Raw genomic sequence first — 20,773 nt, forward strand, 5'->3', positions numbered from 1 at the left:
CGCTCTCTCCATACCTAATAGTGGGTGTCTGTCCCTCTGTGATATTTATATAATTCGCAAAGCATTAAAAATCTAAAAAGGATTAAGAAAATAATAACCATATCTTACTCCGATATTTTAAAATCATGTATATATGTTATGTATATCATAAATATATGTTGTTAGCAGAAGTACCTAGAGGTCGCTAGAGATCTACAGTAGGTAAGTGGCATGGTTGGCTCGGTCAATCATTTGCGCAAGATTCATAAAATGTTTGGAATAAAGCCAATTAGAGAAGATAAACACAATCACGATGGAATACACTACGAGTTTTGTACAATTCATATTTTTATGCGTTGAAAGGTTAGTACTCCCATTAAAATCTTATCTAAAGGGTTTTAATATTTATTATTTTTACCCGATTGCAAAGGAACGGTATGATTTTTTACAAGCTCATATCTCAAGAACAACTGAACGGGTTATCATTATTGAAACGAAACGAAAACGACCTCCACTATTAACATTTCAGGGTGAAAAACAAACGTAAATACTATATTAAACGTATGACATATACTCACGTTTATTTTTATTGTGCTATACGCTCATAGGAGTTACGAAGATCTGAGACGATTTATGTGTTGTTTTAATATAATTAATGTATATACACTAACATTATTTCATTTTCAAAACTATTAATAATTTCAAATGTAAAATATAAATATACCAACTGAATTAAGAATCTCCTCCTTTTTGAAGTAAAAGAATAAGTGATTTCAATATTTAGCTCTACCAATCAAACGATCAATAATATAATCGACGAAGCGAGTCTTTTAAAATATATTTTAATTTAAATTAATATAATAAAATAAAACAATCCCAAAACTTAGTAATCGCAAAGCATCGCCAAAGCATTTATTTATTAGTATTAACTTTCCACTTCTTCTCTATGCAGCCTAAAATAAGGCATTTTTCAAATATACGTTTACATAATCGATCCTCTAAATTCAATTGAAAAACAGTTGTCTCTCTTCAATATAACTAAGATTAAACTCATAAAAATTGTTGTACACAATTATAATTCTTGAATGCTCGTTAGCAAAGCTGAACCTCCATTAAATCCCAAAATATTTATCTCAACTCATTATTCTATTACCGTCCTAATACCACTAAATCGAGATAGCTTAGGTATATTAATATCAAAATGAAAATGAAAAAAAAAACATAATTCACACCACATTTTCCAATCAAAACAAAAATCAATCCAATAATGAAAGAGAAGTAGTCGTGGTGTCAACATGGTTCACGATAGGCAAACACTGATCACTGCTCTACGTACGGCGGGACGCGCAGGATCCACGGAACACTGGAGAACTCTTGGAAGATGATGAGAACCAGCCAAAAATACCTGTTGTAGATCGACGAGCTCGACCGCACCAGGGGTTTCCCAGCTGCGTCACCCTTGCAACAGTTGCTGCCCATGGCGGGAGCGCATCTCGTTTCGAATCGAGTTCGCGATGGCCAGCCGCGTACTGTGCGATCCGTAAGATATTTTCGTAAAAGCGTAGCTAGCGCCGCTACTCTTATTATTTTTATGTGGATGTATTTTTTTTATAACTCTCAAATTCATTGCGTTAATTGTTAATTAAAGCTACTCTTAGATTTTTAGCATTGTATTTAATAATTAACAGACATAATAGAAATTCGAAAACAAATACGTTAAAGAACGAAATCTAAAACAAGATTTGTTCTAAGAACGTTACATATCATCCCCTGAAAATCAGTTTTCAGATTAACGCGTTGGTGCAACAACAGATGGCGGTGCGCGCGACGATCTATAGATCCACACACATCCGGTCCGCGATCCTTGGAGCGGGCGTGAGATGGCGCTAACTTTACAATGAATTACGGACTTGATAACCTCATGTTTATTTTTGGTAAGATTAAGGTAAACTCGGACTGACATTACAATCATCGAACCAGGCCATACTCCATAGGTATTATGTATTCTAAAACTAATAATAGATTATTTTCAATTTGAAACCATGCATTCGGATGTTTGGTTGTGTTCTTGGAAAAGTATGTAAACTTGGCCAATCTTTTACTTCGATTATAATAGGAATTAGATGCTGCGTACATAAAAATATATATAAAAAGGTACGGTACGGTAAAAGTATTCTGTATAGCGAAACAATTCAGACATATTTTTTTACTTTTTTATAGCAAATACCTACTTACTACTTATGTAGATTATAAATTCACTACATTTGCCTCAAAAGTGCCATAACCAAATACAATTGATATGCTTTAAAGAAAATTCATAAAAACTGTCCTATTGAATATCGAATTTTTATATTTAATTATCATATATATAATTATTATATCTAATTAATCATGATATAAAATATCAAATATGTATGATTAATTGATTAAAATATATAATAATCGTTGTCTCTTAACTATTGTGATGGCTCTATCGTTTTAATGCAGTGGTAATGCATCGTATATATAGCTAATAGTGCAGTACAGTTACTAATGACCTTTGACGTGGTGGGCGATCATAAAGATAGATATAACCATATTTCATTGCTAAATTTCTATCTTTATGCTATAACACCACTTTATACCATATTACGGCGCCATCAGATATTGCAAGTCAAAATGACACCATTCCATCAGGATCTGGTAGTGCTAGTGACACACCAGTGTCGAGTATCTACATCGCTTCCTGGTCTGTATTTATACATCGACATATGAAAAACAAACAACGCTTGCCGGCGCGACGCGTGCGCATCTAAAATCACAACTGAATTCACTTCGCCCCGATATTACCTGCTCGATATTTACATAGTTGAAAGCTCTAAATATTATTCGGCGTTTACTTTAGACATCTTGTTATATATACACACACTTAAAACTAAACATTTTAGTTGCTCATTTTTTATATGTCTAGAAATAGAACGTACCATTCGTATAGGAAGGGTGGTGTGCCTGAGGGCAGCGGGAGGACGATGGCGGCGTCGGCCCCGGGGGCTGCCCGGACGGTCCGGGGGCCGGCGGGGAACGATGGGGGCTCCATGGGCTCCAGTCCTCTCGGCCCGCGCGCGCCTGGTCGTGTGCGCGCGCACGCTCCCGCCCGTCCGCTTTCTATAAATAATACGAAAAAATGTACAGCGCTAAGCGAATTTCGTACGACGCGAATATTTCGCTAATATCGCCTCTGTCGCGCTTAACTTTAATTGTGATCGATTTGGAATTAAACACGATTGTTTATGAATTGTAATAACCTACTTGTGACTACTATGCAATTTAAAAAATATGAAAGTTACAATATATTTTTTTTATGATATCAGATATTAATGTCCTACAATTACTAGGTATACCTATCTACATAGTTAAGATGTAAGAATTTCAAAATTATGATTTGCAGAGAAATATTAATTAGTACACAATTGTTTTAGTTTTTTTGTATTTCCATGGCTCAGTTTTATAAATAATACTAAAAATGCGAAAACTTACCTGTAATCACTGAGTTTGTATAATTTTAATCTATATAGAACATTTATATGTTGCAACATTTTATACAAATATATACTTTCCACCAGCTTGTTTCGAAAGCCCCTTAAAACTATTACTAACAAGTCTCTCCAGGGGAGATCTCCACCTCGGGGCCTTTGGAAATTTGGAATTTAATCAAAGTAAAATTTTAATACCGCTAGTCCCATTATTTAGCCAAAGAGTGAACATGCAATATTTTTATAATAACAAAATAAAATAAGAACTCATAAAAAACATTTTTCAATTATCAACGCCATACAAGCATAGTTTACATATCGTAAACGCATTGCGAGACGGCATTAGCTAATATTGAAAATTGGTCAATCCCTACTTTGATCTACAATATGTGTCGCCCCCACATATATATTGTCTTTATAGGAAATTCAATCTCAAAAGATCGTGGCATTATAGGTTTTGAATTATTATATTAATAATAATAGTATGTATTTATTTAAAAAAAAAATTTAGTGTCTAACAAAAACAGTTTAAGACGATAATAACTACAGTAGTATGAAACTGTGTCGCAGTTACCAATGCTCGCCTCACAAGCGTCGTTTCAAAAGTTATATCAAGTAAAATTACATATAAGAAAAATAAAAATTAAAAATCATGACAAAAAATAAAATAATAATAATAAAATCAGGAATTAATTTTTTTTTTACGCTGTATCCCGCACACAGCAGGGCAGGCAGAGGGAACCTAGTGTTAAGAAACAAGACAGAGTTTAAAAGACACAATAAAATTCTAATTGAATTAAATATCTTAGCAACACAGCTGTCTCCATTCTTAAATTATAGTTGTTAAAAGAAATCAGTTTCACGCAGTATCCTGCATACAGTTACTCTATTGTGAGCAGAGGGAACCTAGAGTTAAGAAATTGCGTTCCCCACTTTCCGCCGTACACACACATCCTTGTGCCGCTGCGCCGCGAGGGCCTCAACGAAGCAAAATATTTAAGTATAATAATGTTACATTTAGAATGTGTCTAATATTTATATGTGCTTATATGTGTGTGTATGTATGTATGCGAGTAGCTAGGAGGAGATAGGAGGAGCTAGGAGGTGTTCTGTTTGACCGTAGTTTAATGTTAATAACCAGTTAGCTAGTTTCATTTTACATTGGTGAGATATTAAAGGATACTTGTTTATTTTCTTATTGATAGCATTGTACATTGTGAGACTGAGATAATAATGTTGTCGATTTGAAGAGGCTCTATGACGCAATTCTATTTGACAAATTTTATTATCAGTACAGTAATACTTAGTGTTACACTACCGCAGCTTTCTGCCTGCTACCCACTATATATGTATGCAAGACACCGGTAGCGACACTCGGGCTATCCATAAAACACACTGGCTCAATATGATATTAAAGTTCATTATGAACTATGCTAATTGTGTGTTTTGCCGTGTATATTATTATTTATTTATTTTACTACACCATACCCAAGGAACATACTGTTATAGTTTATCCGCTCTGGTATCAAGGAAGTGTTAAAGTAATTAAAATTATTTGATTTAACTAATTTTAGGTTGTGTGTGTGTTTAGTCACGCGAGAAACCAGTCACGCGTTTTTTAAACTGAAAAAAAAACAAAAAACGAAAATATTTTATTTTAATCAATTTATGTACCTATAGGTAACGAAATCAACTACTAATGAAAAACAAAAGTTCCAAATCACATCGAAATACTTTATTTATTCTTCAAACTACAATGTTTGGTTTACAACTATAAAGTACACAGATTCGAATTGCTAGACCATTTGTTAGGCTAGTCTACAAGCTTTCAGGGCTATTAAAGAAAAACAGAAATGGTCTCCTCTGATCAAAAATAAAAATAAAGCTAGCTAGCTCAAAATAACAGTAAAGTTTTTTGTTTTGAAATTGAAAAAAAATGTCTTGTTATTTGAATAGTTGAAATAATTTCATCTTTCATACTAATATTGATTGATACTGGTCACGGTATTTTTCATATTAGCTTTTGTACAAATGGGTTCATGAATTGTTTTTATTTTGTGTTTAATTTTTAAGAACCATGAAATTCTATGAAACTCAATTTCGTCATTTCAACTGCCCATACAACAAGACCGCAAAGTAAAGTATTTATGGTTTAATACAAAAATGCGTTACAAATATACTAAAAAAAACACAAATACATAAAGTTCGTTCGAATTTGTTTCGCTTATAAATAAAATGGTTAAACAAATAGCGAGGCCGATATTACCTTAGTCTATAAAAAAGTAAAAAAAGAAAACAAAGAAAAATTATAATATTTTTTTTTTCAAAACTAAAATAAACAACATCTAAAATAATACTAATCAAGTACATGAAGTAACCCTGACGAAGTGACATCATTAAGATGCGATGGACTAACAATAAAAAAAATGTTATAATTAACATATTCCCCTGAATAAAAAAAAAACATGTAAATTCACAAATTTTCGTATTAATACTGAATTTATGTGTTATCATTTCAGTGGTCGGGAAGTTAGTTTAGAGGATAATAACATATATAGAAACTGTAAAATCACATCAAAAAGTTACACAACGTGCAGTCCACAGTACAACTTACCTACAACAGTCGGGTTTAAAACATATTCACAGGAATTATTATTATAGCACAAAAGCTCCCGTATCTATCTATATTTTTGGAAATCTTAGACATAGAAACTGCCTTCGTGGCATCTCTAAGATGATTCATGCCTTTCCTTTATTTATATGCATTGAAAACATTTCCTTACTAAAAATACGATTTCCCTACATGTTATAATATAACAATCCAGTATCAAACTTCAAATATAATAATTATACTTCGTTCGTAAATACCTTAGATTGGTTAGCTTTGGTTAATGAGATACACTTTCATTAAATAATAGATACCATTATACCTTACTTCCTACAAGATCTCTTCACAAGAACCTTCACTTACGTATTATCTTAAATATCTCATAAAATAACCAATAGCTAAACCTAATTCAAAACTAACCTAAAACTAACCTGTACATTATATTAATACCAACCCTATAACTAGAATTGAATAAATCAATACATTTAGAACATATTTGAAGGGCATGTTGGAGCCTTTTAAAAGTATCAAACACGCTACAGTATATCAAGATCTAAAGCCACAAGTCAGTCAGTCATCACACAAATTTCATGGGTCTCACGCCACATTAGCATAGATACATATTATGTAAAACACTTTAGTTGACCAGCATTTGTTAATTAAAGACTAGCTAACATTAAATTTTTGTTTGGCATTAAAGCAGAAAATTGAATATTTAAGTTTAAGCTAAGGATATCAACATAGTACTATGTGGTAAATGAATTATATGATTTACTCTTCCTAAAGTGTAATACATAGTATGTCAACGGCAAAAATACACGCACCTGTGCAAATATTAATCAAAAATATATATATTCTATACCTACCTAATTAAAATATATATAATATAATGTGCAAAAGGTATTTATGAAAATAGGAAGGATAAGGCTAGTCTAAAAATATGAGCATATTTTTTATTCTAAATAATAAATTTTTTCTATACAGTGTATATATTATGTACAATCGAAATGCATATTAGACAGGCATATTCAAAATGCGTAATAGACAAATAAAATAGGTAAGCATCTTTTTTTTTAATAGCAAACTAAAACAATTTTTAGGCCAGCTAAAATCAATTGAAAATTAAGATTGTCAATTTTTTTTTCGTATTTTTTAGTCATTTTATTTGAAAATTGAATTCAAAATTTTCATTTACGAGTTTAAATACAAAACGAAGATAAGTTTTAAAAACAGCTCTTTACATTTTGCACAAAAACAAATAACCTGTAGAAGCATAATATAGAAAAAAAAATACTTACCTATTATTTGATTTATTTGTTTATTTTTATTATTTTTTTTAATTTATTTGTTTTTACACTACTATATAATAAGTAATTATACATTAGCTTAAATTAATTAAGTACATGTTATACCTAATACTTAAGCTATATACAAAGCATAAATTTTCCCCTAAATTATATCTATATGTACATAATTATGTTAGACTTGATGAATGGTGGAACAGCGTTGATGTTTGCATAACTGTTAAAAATAAAAAAAAAACGAGAATACAATTTAAAATCTACGAACTTAACTTAAAACTATAATATAATATAAGATCATTTATAAATATTTATTTTTCATTTCTCTCATTTCACTATCTACTTAATATATCATATATAGGGTAAATCAATTTCAACATATTTTTTATTGCATTAATACATAATCTCTAACAAGAGTTACATGGGGAAAGGAAAATTAAAAAAAAAAACATTTTGCTGCAATACAGCAAGATAGGCGACACCGTCCAACTTAAGTAACATTGCGTTTTTAGTGGCACAATTCAACGCCGCGCTTTATCCTCTTACCAGAGCGAAGTAACGAAAATAACCCATTCCCCGAAGAAGGAATAGAACCCACAGCAATCGTCGCGTGTTTAGGCTGTGCCGCTTCACAATTGGAATGTCTATTTATACCATAACTATAGAATTTATAACTAAACCTACAATAAGGTCATTAATATGATAAATTAAATAAAATAATGAGATCTTTTTAGGCCTTCATATTGAAAAATAAACCGAGATCTTTATCTTAGGCTTAAACCGCAATAAATACAATAAATTCAAAACACAGTAATAGAAGAAAAAACATCAAAAAAGATACATTTTATATCCGCAATAAGCAATGTCTAATGTGTTATGATCAATGTGATTATTCAATCAATTATTTACATTTTTTTCTATTAGACTTATGCATAGTGTGTGTGAATTCATGTAATGGTGAAAATCAATTAAACCATATAAAAAATGGAACGAATAAAGATTCAGATTCGAGCCCCGCTATGTTAATTTTTTTTATATGTTTTCTCCTATCTAATTAGATTCTAAAACAGGCAACAAACTGAGAATGTAGTGTAATCTCTAATTTACAATAGTAATATATTACAACCTATTTCCTTAACTTAGCAACTAAACCTAACTTGGAAACCCTAATCACAATGAAGAAAAATCATAATTATTTCATCATTTATATAAAAGGATTAGCAAAAAATATCTAATTAGACAATAGTGAGCTCTAAAATATAATTATCATTGCACGAGGCATCTTTACACGAAATATCATTAAAGGTCTCCTTCAACACAACGTTTCCATTGTCTTCAACGATAGTGTCTTTCATCATTACGTTATTATTTTTGACGCTCTCGTTGCAATCGCACTGAACACAATCATCAATGGCCATTGTGACAGTTGTGACGTCATTCTTGTCGTTCTCTACGTAATTAACTATTAATTGGGCCGGATTCGCTTGTTTTCTCTTGCGGCGACGATTTTCGGTAAGCATTGGAAGTGCCTTGATGCCATCTGATGACGATGAGGTCTGACGATGGAAGTACTTGAAGTTCTTGCGTATGCCGCATCGGCAGCCACTTAGTGCGTTTTCTCTCCTATTGTATATAGGTTAGGTTATTATTTGTTGGTAAAAAAACAGCTTCAAACATTATCCATTATAAGCAGTATATGTGTAACTGATATCTTAACTATAATTAAAGTTGTACTAATGTTTGATTATACACCAATACCTCGCTTTGCGTCGCACACAAGTGAAATTTACGTAATTCATAGCCAATATTCAAAAAATAAAGTTACTCTAATTAAAAAATAGTAACCTAAATTACATACTAGACTTCTTTATCTATCTATTGGTTGCTAAAAAAAAAGCTTAACACTTCTTATTTTATTACTTACACATATCAACAAATGGAGTCATTGTCTAAAGGAATTGTCTAGTATCAGTTTATATTATCTTTAAATCACGTTTGATATTTATTTAGTGGATATGAGAACTAAAAAATTATGGATTCCATATCTTCAGGTAAACGTCTTTATAAAAATAATAATAAAATACTTAATATGAATTACGATTATGAAGATACGTCGTTTTAAACTTAAGGGGATATTTGATTATTCGAAATTATCGAAAAAGAAGCAGCGAATTAAAAAGAAAAGACGCCAAATGTACCTAGGTATATTATATGGTTTGTACGATTCAATTTGGACCAAACTTTCGACTTAAGTATATTTTCAAGTGTTTCTTTGTGTTGTCCTCTAATTAATTGTAAGTTCATTTTACTATTTAAACGGTAGAGAGGTGATCCGACGTAAAGTGGACGTTGGTCGCTATATATTCTTATTAAAGTATGCAGGTCATATTTAATTTGAAACTGTTTTAACCAACTAGATGGAGGGCACAAATAATTTTCTACCGTACTGTATTTTTCATTGGGAATCAAATTTAAATCTTTCATTCATTTTGCTTTTTTTGATTAATTTATAATATCAATACATTATAAAAAGAATTACAATCCAATCATTGCAATCTTGAATTTTCAATGAATTTATTGTTATTTTGATGATATTATTAATTTTATATTTTCTGAATACAACTGGTAACATCGCACTTTTCCGTCTTTAGCAATTACAATACAATTTTTATCGACATATTTTTAGTTTTACCAATGAAAAATGTTCTTTCTTTTTAATGGTGTGGGTTTATAATAAATTTGGGTTTTAAATAAAATATTTGCATTTAAATTAAGAAGACCTGAAAAAGACTGCGGGCCCACGATGGAGAAGGGTGACTCAGGACATGCAGCAGTAGAAGATGTTGTAGGAGGCCTATGCCAATAGGGGATAAGGGAGCTATTATAGTGTGCAACAGAGTTGTTACAACATAGGAAATTGCTATTACGAATAAAAGGCCATATTATAATAAATTTACATATATAAAGTTTTACGTGGTTTTTTTGGTTACAATAAAGATAAATATTTCCCCAATTTATTTATTGGCAGAGTTATATTCTTTTTTACATTTTACTTTGTTCAATTTTATTTATAAAAGGTAGTATTTTCGTAAACTTGGAACCTATCTTCGATCATTAAATGGTTTGCTATAGAAAATCTATTTTCACTTTACGTCGTGTTTTTTTGGAACGTGACCCCGACTCGAAGCGAGGTATTGGTGTAATTAAATTATAATACTCAAAATATTTCAATTTAAAGAAAAAGAAGACAATATTTTTTTATTATACAACTAGTGATGTAATATTCTAATATATATAATTATTTTCACAAAAATCATACTAAAACACAAAAATATATATTTAAAAATCCAATACTAACTCAGCAATAACACGTTCTCGTTGCTCCAGCTGTAGTTTAACCGCACACACTTCCATATACAGTTCGTTGGCTCTTGACAGTTGTTGTTCATAGACGTAACGTACATCCCTAGCGTGTTTGATCTCCTCACGACGTTGAGCTATGGCATCTTTGGCTAAAGGCTTATCACTTCTGTGTAAAAAAATATTAAACAAATGTTTCATTATATAGATTTTACGAAAAAAGGCCGCGTCTTTAATTAGAAATTTAATAAGCAGTTTCAGTATAAAAACATATTATTTAACTAAAATTTATATTTTAAAAAGTCTTAGATTAATCATATTTGGAGGGACAAAGATAAGTAGGTTATTTTTTTTAGATATTGAATAATAACTAATAGTTTATTTGTTGGAAAAACAGATTTTAATTATTAAGCAAAGACTTACTTAGCATAAAGCTTTTCCATACATTTGTGGACTTCTTGACGCCATATACTTTGTGTATTGTGGAATGTTTCCAAATCCATTGTGCATATATCTTCACCTGCCATCTCTAAATGCGCAGCAATTATCTTAAATGGTGGCCTATTAAAGAAAAAATAATAATATTATGAAGAAATTTTTATTTTTTTAGTTTCATTTCATTACTATATCCCGCACATTTAACAGGGTAGGCAAAGGGAACCTAGACAATCCGTTCCCCACACAGCACAACTTTTGAGATATTGCTTCAGACAATTTCAATGGTGGAACTCAATGCTGCGCTTTTTCTCTACAAGGGGAAGGAAATGTAACTAATCCCTTGTAAATCAGACACTTGTCTAGACACCCTACATTTTCTTTTTTATTTATTTTATTATAAAAATTATAAAATATAATACATTATATATTTTTTAAATTCTATAATTATTTACCTATTCCTAGGAACCCTATTCCAGCATTGATTCAGCAACAACTGTATACTACTAGGGCATGTAGTAGGAACCGGCAAAGCTATGGTGTCAGTTCCAACACCCCACATGATTGCATGGGTTTCCAGATTCTTGTATGGAACTTCCTGAGTTAGCAGTTCCCATAAGACTACCCCATAAGACCAAACGTCAACACGTTCTGAGCACGGCTCATGGCGTATTACTTCTGGCGCCATCCACGCCACTGTGCCTGTGAAACTCATTATGGCACTCACATCATTCCATTCACGACTAGTACCAAAATCGCTAACCTTTACAACTAAGTTATCTGCAATGAGAATGCTAAAACAAAAAAATAATATTTAAAATTGAGGTACTTATTGATTTTCATATATGAAATAGTGTAAACTCAATACACTCTCAATAATGTCTGAAATTCTATGTTGCCATTATAACTATTTTCCTTTATAGTGGAATATTGGAATTAGCATGTAAGTAGTGATTCTTAGTACCATAACCTCAATAACTCCAACTTCAGAAACAAAAAACCAACAAAAACACCAAAGTTATTCTTATCCTCTTAATTTAACTCCATATAAGACTCTGATCTTTTCTGTGTTATATAAATTTTACACTGTATTTATAATAAAAAAAAATCATATTTACTTTGGGCTTTTAAGATCTCGATGAATAATCTTGTGTGAATGAAGATAGCTCATGCCCAAAGCAATATCACGGGACCAGCGTACAATTTGCTTTGGTGTGAAAGATACTCCACTATGAAGAAATTCAAATAGAGGACCATATTGACAATATTCCATTATAATGCAATGAAATGGTGTAACCGTGCATACTCCTCGGAAACGAACTAAAAAAATGTTTTTAATTATACATAACATATTTACATAAAAAATATTTAGGTTAATGTCAAAATTAAAGATATAAACATGCTCTGTATGGAGCATTTTAAATTTTTCATATAAACAATCTTTTTGTAATTAAATAAAACAAAAATTTTATAAAGCCTTTCTTATAAATATATGCAATGTAGAAGGAAAACATCAGTTGACAAAATCCATTTATGTCTTCAATTCATATTTCCTTTCCTAATAAAAACTATTTATACCTATGTTTTCATGGTTAAGTTTTCTCAAGTGTTTGATGTTAGCTTCACTCTTGTCCCTTAGCTTTTTCACTGCAACCATTTCACCCTTAAGATTACCGCCAAAGACAATTCCTTGAGCCCCGGAACCCAGGTATACTAAATCAGTCAGACTCTCAAAAGGAACTTCCCAGTCATTTTCCGCTACAAATAATAACACTATAAGTTTTTATTGAGAATAGTGAGACCATTGTGGTGCAGCAGCACAAGGGTGTGACTGCAATGCAATGGTTGTGGGTTTGATCCTCACTCGAGGAAGTGAAATATTTATATTTCCATTTCTTCGCTCTGGTGTTGAGGCAAAGCGCACGTTGAGTTCTGCCACTCAACACGCGATGCCTCCAGAATTCGGCAGAAAGTGGAGAACAGAGTGTTTTAACACAATGTTCCCTCTGCCTAGTTGCTGTGTGTGGGAAATAGCTTGCTGATTTGATTAAGAATAGTTTTGGATAATAGAATTTATTTATAAACAGACGCAAATTGTTGCTTAATAAAGTCACATTGCAGCATAAAATTGCCTTGCATTATTAATTATAAACAAAATAACAATTGTTTGCAATATAGGGATAAATAAGAAAGAAGAATAATATGTATATTAAAATATTTGTCCTATCTTAGTATATTTTTTACTATTTTATATAAATAACAATTCTTTTTTTTTTTTCGTGGGTAGGCGTTAGTAGCGTTGTGCGAACACGCGAATTTTGTACTCTCATCCACATGTTGTTAATTTATTAAATATAAATAATATTAGTAAAGTGATGTAATAAAAAAATCATCCCAGCCACCAGCAAAACTATATTATATACTATACTTTAAAAAAAAAATATATTTTTACTTCACCATGTGGTTGAAGAACAAATTTAGTACTGGAAAAAATTATTTAGGCTTACCTCCTTTTTGAATTATTATAATTAAACACCACAATTTATAACTTTGTATCAAAAATAAACAATAAGCGATAAAAATACTAAATTAATCTAATATTCATACAATTTAATGGTCTAGAAAAGACAATAGCAAAACAAAACAAAAATGCACAAAACGTAAGAAAACCCGAATAATGTCGCCATTGCGAAGCTTTGATACACAAAAAAAAATCAATAATGCAAGGTAGATGGAAGCTAAAAAATCAATTTCCCTCCCTCCCCTTCCCCCGATTTGCCCCAAAAGGACCTGCGTGGCGCATCGACCTTGGATGCGTCCCTGTAATTGCATCTAAGCGAATGAGCCCTGGGAATATTTACTTATTATATGCATATAATATAATAAATATATAATAAAACATACCTTGAGAATGCTCGTAGTCTGGACTTTTGAAAAGAGACCAAAAAGTTGTTAAACAATCCATCACACCACACATCCAAAATAATGTCTTTTTGTCACGTTCTAAAACTGGAGATCCGAAACCAGGATACTCATCTTTCGTTGTGTACGAAGTAGCGTTAAATTCGATCTGGGCTAAGGGATCCATCTTTGGTTTTATTTATGAGAAATATGAGACAAAACACAAATATTTTGCGTAAGTTCAAAATCAAATATGTACTAAATTACACGTTCCGTGTTCCGTCTTTGCGCCTTTCCATTATAAAAACGCGAACAAGAATACTTTTAGTACGAAGTCAAGTGGATAGCGGTATGCGAGAGGACGCGACGCGGAGTGCCATTTTTACTCTATAGTCTATATAGCAAGCAAATTGTCTATGAGGTAGGCATCAGTCTTGCCAACCTCAGGAAAGCAAAAAACAGCATATAATAGTACTTAAAAAAACATTAAAATATAACAATTCATTAAAAATAATACAAGTACTTTTACATATATAAAGAAAATAAAGTTGAAATGCAAATATCTAACCAAAATATTCTAAATTTTATAAAAATAATTAATTTTATCCTCATTTTCAATTGCGAGGCTTTCAATGTTCACGTAATATTTTTTTTAGTTATGTACATAAAAAAACTTAACTCTTATATTATTTCGGTGTTTGCCCGTTTTTATGGCTCTCTAGACTGCTTATCTCAAGATCGAGCATCGAATATGTTAAGCTGAAATTAATATCAAATAACCAGATTTACGGTCTCTTGGAGGTCACAAAATGAAAAGTCAACGCAATTTAAAAATACGAGTTATTATAGTTTTCGCTGCATTTTGTATGAAATTCACCACGTGCAAACTTTATATGGTACTTCTTGTGGACCTACAAGTATGAAATTCAACTAAAAGTAAAAATTTACAATACAAACGAAGGTATAAAATGAGTGCAAACTTATACATAAGTATATGTCAATTTTAATAAGCATGGTTCCTGGTGACCTACGATCATAATTATTTTTATGCATTCCAAAACACAGTAGATATGAGCACTAAAACAGAAAACACTAAGGCAAAAAACACTCGATATACTGTTAAAACGGTAGGGTTGGTAGCACTGTTAGGCATAGAAATAATTATCTTTGATATTTTAAAACGAATTCATTAGATCAGGGCTTCTTAAACTTTTGTCATTCACGACCCCATTTATGATTGCGAGTTTCTTAACGACCCCCCATACAAATATAAAAGAAAAATAAATTAATATTTTTTGATGATTTATTTATTAGGTAACAATATACATATACATATGAAAATATATAGTTTTAGAATTCGTTTTGAAACATACAAAAATCTAAAATTAAAAATTGCACAAAAAATTATAACATTTTATTTATTATATATAAATATTTGACATTAAAATCTCTCGCGATCCCAGAATTTTGCTACATAGTTTAAGAAACCCTGCATTAGATGAATAATTGATGCATATAACATGGTAAAGCATGAACCATATAACATATTATTAATTTATTATTGGGGATAATAATTTTAAGAAATTTAAGTCATTCATTTTCGTCAAAAATGTTATAAATATATTTCTAAATATTCTAAATTTTTATATGAAAATTAAAAAATAACTTATAAAAAGTTTATTTACAATACGATAATTACTATTCGTTCATAAAAATAGGAATTTAGACTATTAATAATCAATATTTTTTATGCTATATTTTTCAACTTCAATTAATTGTCACTTCCATAATAGTCTATATCTTTTAGAAAGTTAACATTATAAAATTCTATGCTTAGTAAATAAAATTACCAAAGCATTTAGGACCTCTAAAATATTCCCTATCTATCTATCGACGAGAGTGTATAAATTCCGCTAATTAAAGAAAATACTCTGTGAGCACAACCTACCAGATGTCAAATGTCAAAAACTTACGTCTGTTTATCAAAAATTAAGCGAAAAGTTCTCCACAAGGAACTTCTACTAGCTGCTGTTGTTAATTGCTGCTTTATTAATTGCTAGCAACTATATACTAGTTTGTGCTAGTCTGTTATAATGACTTTGACGTTTATTTAGAACCAATACAGAATATCAATATAAACTTAATTGACAAGACTATAATATACTTAGGTATTTAATTATATCGATTATACCTTGATTTTTATTTTTTTCCCTAGCCTGTACTGCCCCATTGTTGGGCAAAGGCCTCGCTCCACTTCTTCCACTCTGGTCTATTTCGCGCTATTGAGCACCCAGTCATGCTTGTAATTGTCCAGCTCGTCTCGCAATCTCCGTTTTGGTCTGCCAATTCTCCTTGTTTTTCTCTTTTTAATTAAATATTTTAAAATATATTTTTTTAAACTAAATGCAGAGATACTATAACACAGATGAACATGATATTAAATTTTCAAAACTACTACTTGAGAAAAAAACAAAGAAAAATTCACTATTAAAAAAATGTGAATATAAAATAAAATCATATACAAATTAAGTCAAAGACGTTTTCTATTGTGTACGTATATTACGTCTTAATAACTATAAGATGATAAACTTACTAGCTAATGGCGCCAATCACTACTTATTTGTAGCTTATAATAAAATATATATTACAATTTCAAGCGTTTTTTTTTTTTTTTATTTTTCTTTAATACAAAAAATATATATCAAAACATTAATGTGTAGTACGGTACCGTAATTAATATAATTGACTATAACACATTGGTGTGTATAAAACCCTTTGGGTTTATATTATATCAATGCTATATTAACGTTCCTTGTATAAAGTTAGTTGAATTAATTGAATAGTAATTGTCAAATAACAAATGTCAAATGGTATTTGGCGACAAACGTATGACTGGTATGCTCGAAACGCCGTATATCAAGAATTCAATTCAAACGGATGACGGATTTCTTTTCTTAAGAGAAATCAAACCAGTGAACCATCAGAAATTTAAGTGGTACAAGAAGAACATATATATAAGTACATAATAAAACGAGGAAATAATACTCTCAGGTCTTACGAAACTACGAATGCTAGTAATATATGAAGTTTTCAAGTTACATTGATGTTATTGTACAAACTAAATGTTGTTATTGTTATATTATTTCAGAAAATGCCGCGGGCTACACGTAAATCTCTTAAAACCCTTCAGCATACTGCATCTGTTACAGAAATTTTAGTGGGTAGATCTACAAAAAGCTTAAAACACCAACTAAGCGAAGAACCTCCAATGTAATTTTTGTGTAATAATTACTAAAATAAAATTTATAGTCTATTTTTATATACCAAACCTAACAAAGTTTTAAATTTTAGAAATGTTGAAATAAGAATGAAAAACTTATCAACAAAAGAAACTCAAGTTAATCTTGAAAATAAAATCAGTGCTGATGACTTAACAAATCTAGAAGGAGCTTCTGAAAAATATTGGCAAATATTAGCAAACAAGATGCAGTAAGTATTCTAATAACATCTCATTTAACAGGAATGTTACGAGTATAACATTTCATATTTGGATATGGATAAGAAAAATACAAAATTGGTTTCAGTTATGATTATAAAATGGTTTTAATAATTTATTCTACAATTTCTTTCTACAAAATTAACAAAATTTCTACAAAATTTTTTAGGAATTATAACAAACAATATTGGTTATGAATAGTTTTTTTAATTTGTGCTTATCGTTTTCTAACCATTTTTTAATCTTTTAAGACTCGCCTTACAAGAAGTTCTAGAAGAATCTGATAAACTTCAACAAATTATTAAAGATCTGAAAGAAGAAACTGCTCTGAATAAACAAATGTTAGAGGAAGCTAATAGTTTTGTGGAGGTCATCAAGGTATTTAATTTTTTTGAACACTAGCAGCCTGCTGGCAGCTTTGCCTGCTGACTTATATGTTTTTTTTTCAATATTGTAATTTCTGTAAGGAATATTGATACTTGATATTTATAATAATATACATTATTAGATATTAGAGCATTGATACATAAAGCTAATTATTTATTATACTGTTAGCAAACTAGTGTTATTATTGAAGTGTCATATTCATTTTTAAGCTGCTTTTTTACAAAGTATAATGTGGTTGAGTGGCGAAACTCAATGCCGCGCCTTGTCTTCTTACTAGCAGGAGGCAATGAGAAATAATTCATTTCCCTGAGTGGAATTGAACCCATAACCGTTTCTTTTACAGTCTGACACAGCTGCTGTACCACAACAGCATTAAAGCTATACCCACATAATCTTTTCTATTGATTTTCAGGAGGAACTTGCAAATATTAGCAAAGATGACACAGGTATTGACGTCAATGATGTTAGTACAGCAGATGAGGCTCATGAAGAAGAAACTAATGTTTCAGATTCAGTTAAAAACTAACTTTAATTTACATTTTATATTATCTTTTTTTTCTGCTAAGTTAGGTTTACTTTATCCATATAAGTTAAAAAATATATATCTTTGAAAAATCTTGTTTTTTTGTTTAATTCTTTGTTACAACTTTCATTTGTACAGATTTTTTTCTAATTTCAAGTAAAACAAAGAGATTTTTTTACTTATAGGGTGATATATTTTATAAATCACATCACACTTTTTCTTTAACCATCTACACTTATAGATATAAATATATGAACTAGAAACTATGTAATAATTTTAGGTAATATATTTTTTTAAATAAATTATTAAATAAAAATGTTTCGATTTTTATTAAAATTATATTCACTTTTATTATTTGTTCAGCAACAACAGGTACTATTTGCAAGATACTGTTGTATAAATATAGTGGTTTATAATTAAATTGTATATAAAATTGACATATTCATAATCTAGATTATCATTTGTACTGGGAATGAGAGGTTTGGGGTTCTTTATTCTATGTAAGTAGCCTTAGTTATAACAGGTACTATAAAGTCATCCTGTAACTAAAAACTGTTTATTACATATCTCTATTGGCTCAAAACAATTATATTATCAATTGTTATAATTTTGGGTATTAGCACTGCACTAAATGTATCAAAATAAATAAAGTAATTAAAAAGCCAGATAATAATTTTTTGTCTGTTGTTTAATTGTCTGACTAAGCATGATCAATGTGGGTGATTTCAATGGTGTCAAATGACAATATAAAGAGTGACACTGAGCTTAGCCATTTAATACAATATTTGGAATTCTAGGCAATAGTGGGAAAAGAGGTCTCTTTACGCTGGTTATCTCTGCCTAGCTATATACAGTACTAGCGGCCCGCTCGCGGCTTCGCCCCCGAAACCTTCGTCGCCTTCGCCAACTTTCAACCCCAAAACAACTCGTTAGAAGTCGAATATTGCGAATTCCCGTCTTAGCGAGCACCTACGTCCTATAAGTAACTCCTATGCAAAATTTGAGATTCCCAGCGCATGTAGTTTCTGAGATTTCGTGATGAGTGAGTGACCTTTCGATTTTATATATATAGATAAAGACTATAAAAAATTCTGTTTTTGATATTTGACTTTGAAATAAGTAAAAAAAAAAAAATGCATCAAATCTCTAATGAACTTTTCTGGATTTTGAAATACTTCCCCTTCCCTTCCCTTCTTCCACTGAGTGTTAAAATTTCTACAGGGTCATTCCAATTATTTACATACTGATAAATATTAATGGCCGTATCAATACCATCTTCTGTGTATGTTAGAAATTGAATTGGACGATCATTTTCTTCTTTTTCTTTGTCAGTCTTTATTGAATGGAGGTGCTCTTAATGTAGGAAAGAAAGGGTTCAGATTTTTTTTCTTTCCTTTTCTTTTCCCCGATGTTAGGTGATATCAATGTCTTTTTTCTTTTCCCCACAACTTCACGCTATATACATCCTGCTTCAGCTATATATTTAAATAAATAACCCACTACCAGTCAACTGTGCAGCACATTTTTGTGCCCCTGCGCTAGGACTAATTCATTCATCAGTTATCAATAAATACAACAATTATAATATCATAAGACATTTTTAATTAAAACAAGGGGGCTTTCATATTCTCATATCACAGTCACATTTCTATCTTTCTGTACAATTTGACAATACCAACTATAGAATAGGATAATTTGGTAACCAATGTCACATTATATTGTCTGACGCTTGTACTACATGAAAGTAGAAGACACTCAGTTTTCGTTATCTATAATTATGCCGATGAGCGTGCCAGTTCAGCACTAATTACTTCGCCACTTGAATGGAAAACACACAAAGGAGAATGTACGGTAAAAAAAAGACAATATTACGCAATAAGAGAAAGCACGTTAAAAAGAGATCCAGCTAAGATACTGCCTTTACCTATAAGTAAGTATATTATATTATATTACAATATATACTTATTACTTAGTAACGGGTTAGTAATAAGTAATATTTTACAAAGTTGTTAGCTTATACTTTAATATTAATAAATTTAATATATTTACATCAAAATTTGCACAGAGGAGTAAATACAAACATTAACAAACACTGAATATTAAGGGGACGGGGAACTACATGAGGAAGGAAAATCATACAAGGAACGGACCAAGGAATATATAAAAGAATATGGGAAGGGGAACCTTCATCCAGGCCACATTCACACAGTGTTTTTATTTATATGTCAATTGAAGGATTTCAAGTGTCAACTGTCACAATTTTTTCTTGTA

General features: G+C 30.6%; 3 protein-coding genes across 11 annotated transcripts in view; 1 reads left to right on the plus strand and 2 right to left on the minus strand.

Annotated features, from left to right (window-relative positions):
• The window catches only part of LOC146526824 (uncharacterized), a 39,732-nt gene extending 36,649 nt beyond the window's left edge, over window positions 1–3,083 (minus strand). Inside the window, exon 1 of one of the 3 annotated variants that reach the window (XM_085206818.1) lies at window positions 2,943–3,083. In XM_085206818.1, the coding sequence (XP_085062944.1) occupies window positions 2,943–3,055 (113 nt within the window). In that variant the 5' untranslated portion in view covers window positions 3,056–3,083. Of the gene's footprint in view, window positions 1–1,384; window positions 1,482–2,942 lie in introns of those variants that run through there. The other 2 variants (XM_085206819.1, XM_085206817.1) reach the window with 2 other exon arrangements.
• A 2,121-nt stretch (window positions 3,084–5,204) lies between these two features.
• Window positions 5,205–14,488, minus strand: LOC146526825 (mitogen-activated protein kinase kinase kinase 12-like). 3 transcript variants are annotated; one of them, XM_085205871.1, is made up of 7 exons: window positions 14,100–14,488; window positions 12,774–12,968; window positions 12,314–12,515; window positions 11,651–11,989; window positions 11,184–11,321; window positions 10,759–10,929; window positions 5,205–9,023 (listed from the first exon to the last, which is right to left on the minus strand). In XM_085205871.1, the coding sequence occupies exons 1-7, from the start codon at window positions 14,281–14,283 to the stop codon at window positions 8,636–8,638; spliced, it is 1,617 nt and encodes a 538-aa protein (XP_085061997.1). In that variant the 5' UTR covers window positions 14,284–14,488; the 3' UTR covers window positions 5,205–8,635. The 3 variants fall into 3 exon arrangements, with proteins under 3 accessions (XP_085061997.1, XP_085061998.1, XP_085061999.1); XM_085205872.1 differs by having other exon boundaries at window positions 12,774–12,953; window positions 14,100–14,486; XM_085205873.1 differs by lacking the exon at window positions 14,100–14,488 and adding an exon at window positions 13,703–13,882 and having other exon boundaries at window positions 12,774–12,953.
• A 1,592-nt stretch (window positions 14,489–16,080) lies between these two features.
• LOC146526826 (uncharacterized) lies at window positions 16,081–18,818 on the plus strand. 5 transcript variants are annotated; one of them, XM_085206232.1, is made up of 5 exons: window positions 16,081–16,264; window positions 17,245–17,366; window positions 17,448–17,585; window positions 17,844–17,970; window positions 18,392–18,818. In XM_085206232.1, exons 2-5 carry the CDS (start codon window positions 17,248–17,250, stop codon window positions 18,503–18,505), a joined length of 498 nt encoding a protein of 165 aa, XP_085062358.1. In that variant the 5' UTR covers window positions 16,081–16,264; window positions 17,245–17,247; the 3' UTR covers window positions 18,506–18,818. The 5 variants fall into 5 exon arrangements, with proteins under 5 accessions (XP_085062358.1, XP_085062357.1, XP_085062360.1 ...); XM_085206231.1 differs by lacking the exon at window positions 16,081–16,264 and adding an exon at window positions 16,298–17,147; XM_085206233.1 differs by lacking the exon at window positions 16,081–16,264 and adding an exon at window positions 16,852–17,091.
• The last annotated feature ends 1,955 nt before the right edge of the window (window positions 18,819–20,773 follow it).

The sequence above is a fragment of the Heliconius melpomene genome, chromosome 21 (genome assembly GCF_056956725.1).
Source record: "Heliconius melpomene rosina isolate 202511_hmr_F chromosome 21, ASM5695672v1, whole genome shotgun sequence".
Lineage (NCBI taxonomy): Eukaryota > Metazoa > Arthropoda > Insecta > Lepidoptera > Nymphalidae > Heliconius > Heliconius melpomene.

Coding starts and splice junctions, on each gene's coding strand:
- LOC146526826 (XM_085206230.1), top strand. CDS start 17,200: ATGTTATTGTACAAACTAAATGTTGTTATTGTTATATTATTTCAGAAA. Junction 17,586..17,843: donor ATATTAGCAAACAAGATGCA/GTAAGTATTCTA, acceptor TAATCTTTTAAG/ACTCGCCTTACAAGAAGTTC. Junction 17,971..18,391: donor GTTTTGTGGAGGTCATCAAG/GTATTTAATTTT, acceptor ATTGATTTTCAG/GAGGAACTTGCAAATATTAG.
- LOC146526825 (XM_085205871.1), bottom strand. CDS start 14,283: ATGGATCCCTTAGCCCAGATCGAATTTAACGCTACTTCGTACACAACG. Junction 12,516..12,773: donor ACTTAACCATGAAAACATAG/GTATAAATAGTT, acceptor ACATTTTTTTAG/TTCGTTTCCGAGGAGTATGC. Junction 11,990..12,313: donor CGAGATCTTAAAAGCCCAAA/GTAAATATGATT, acceptor TTTTTGTTTTAG/CATTCTCATTGCAGATAACT.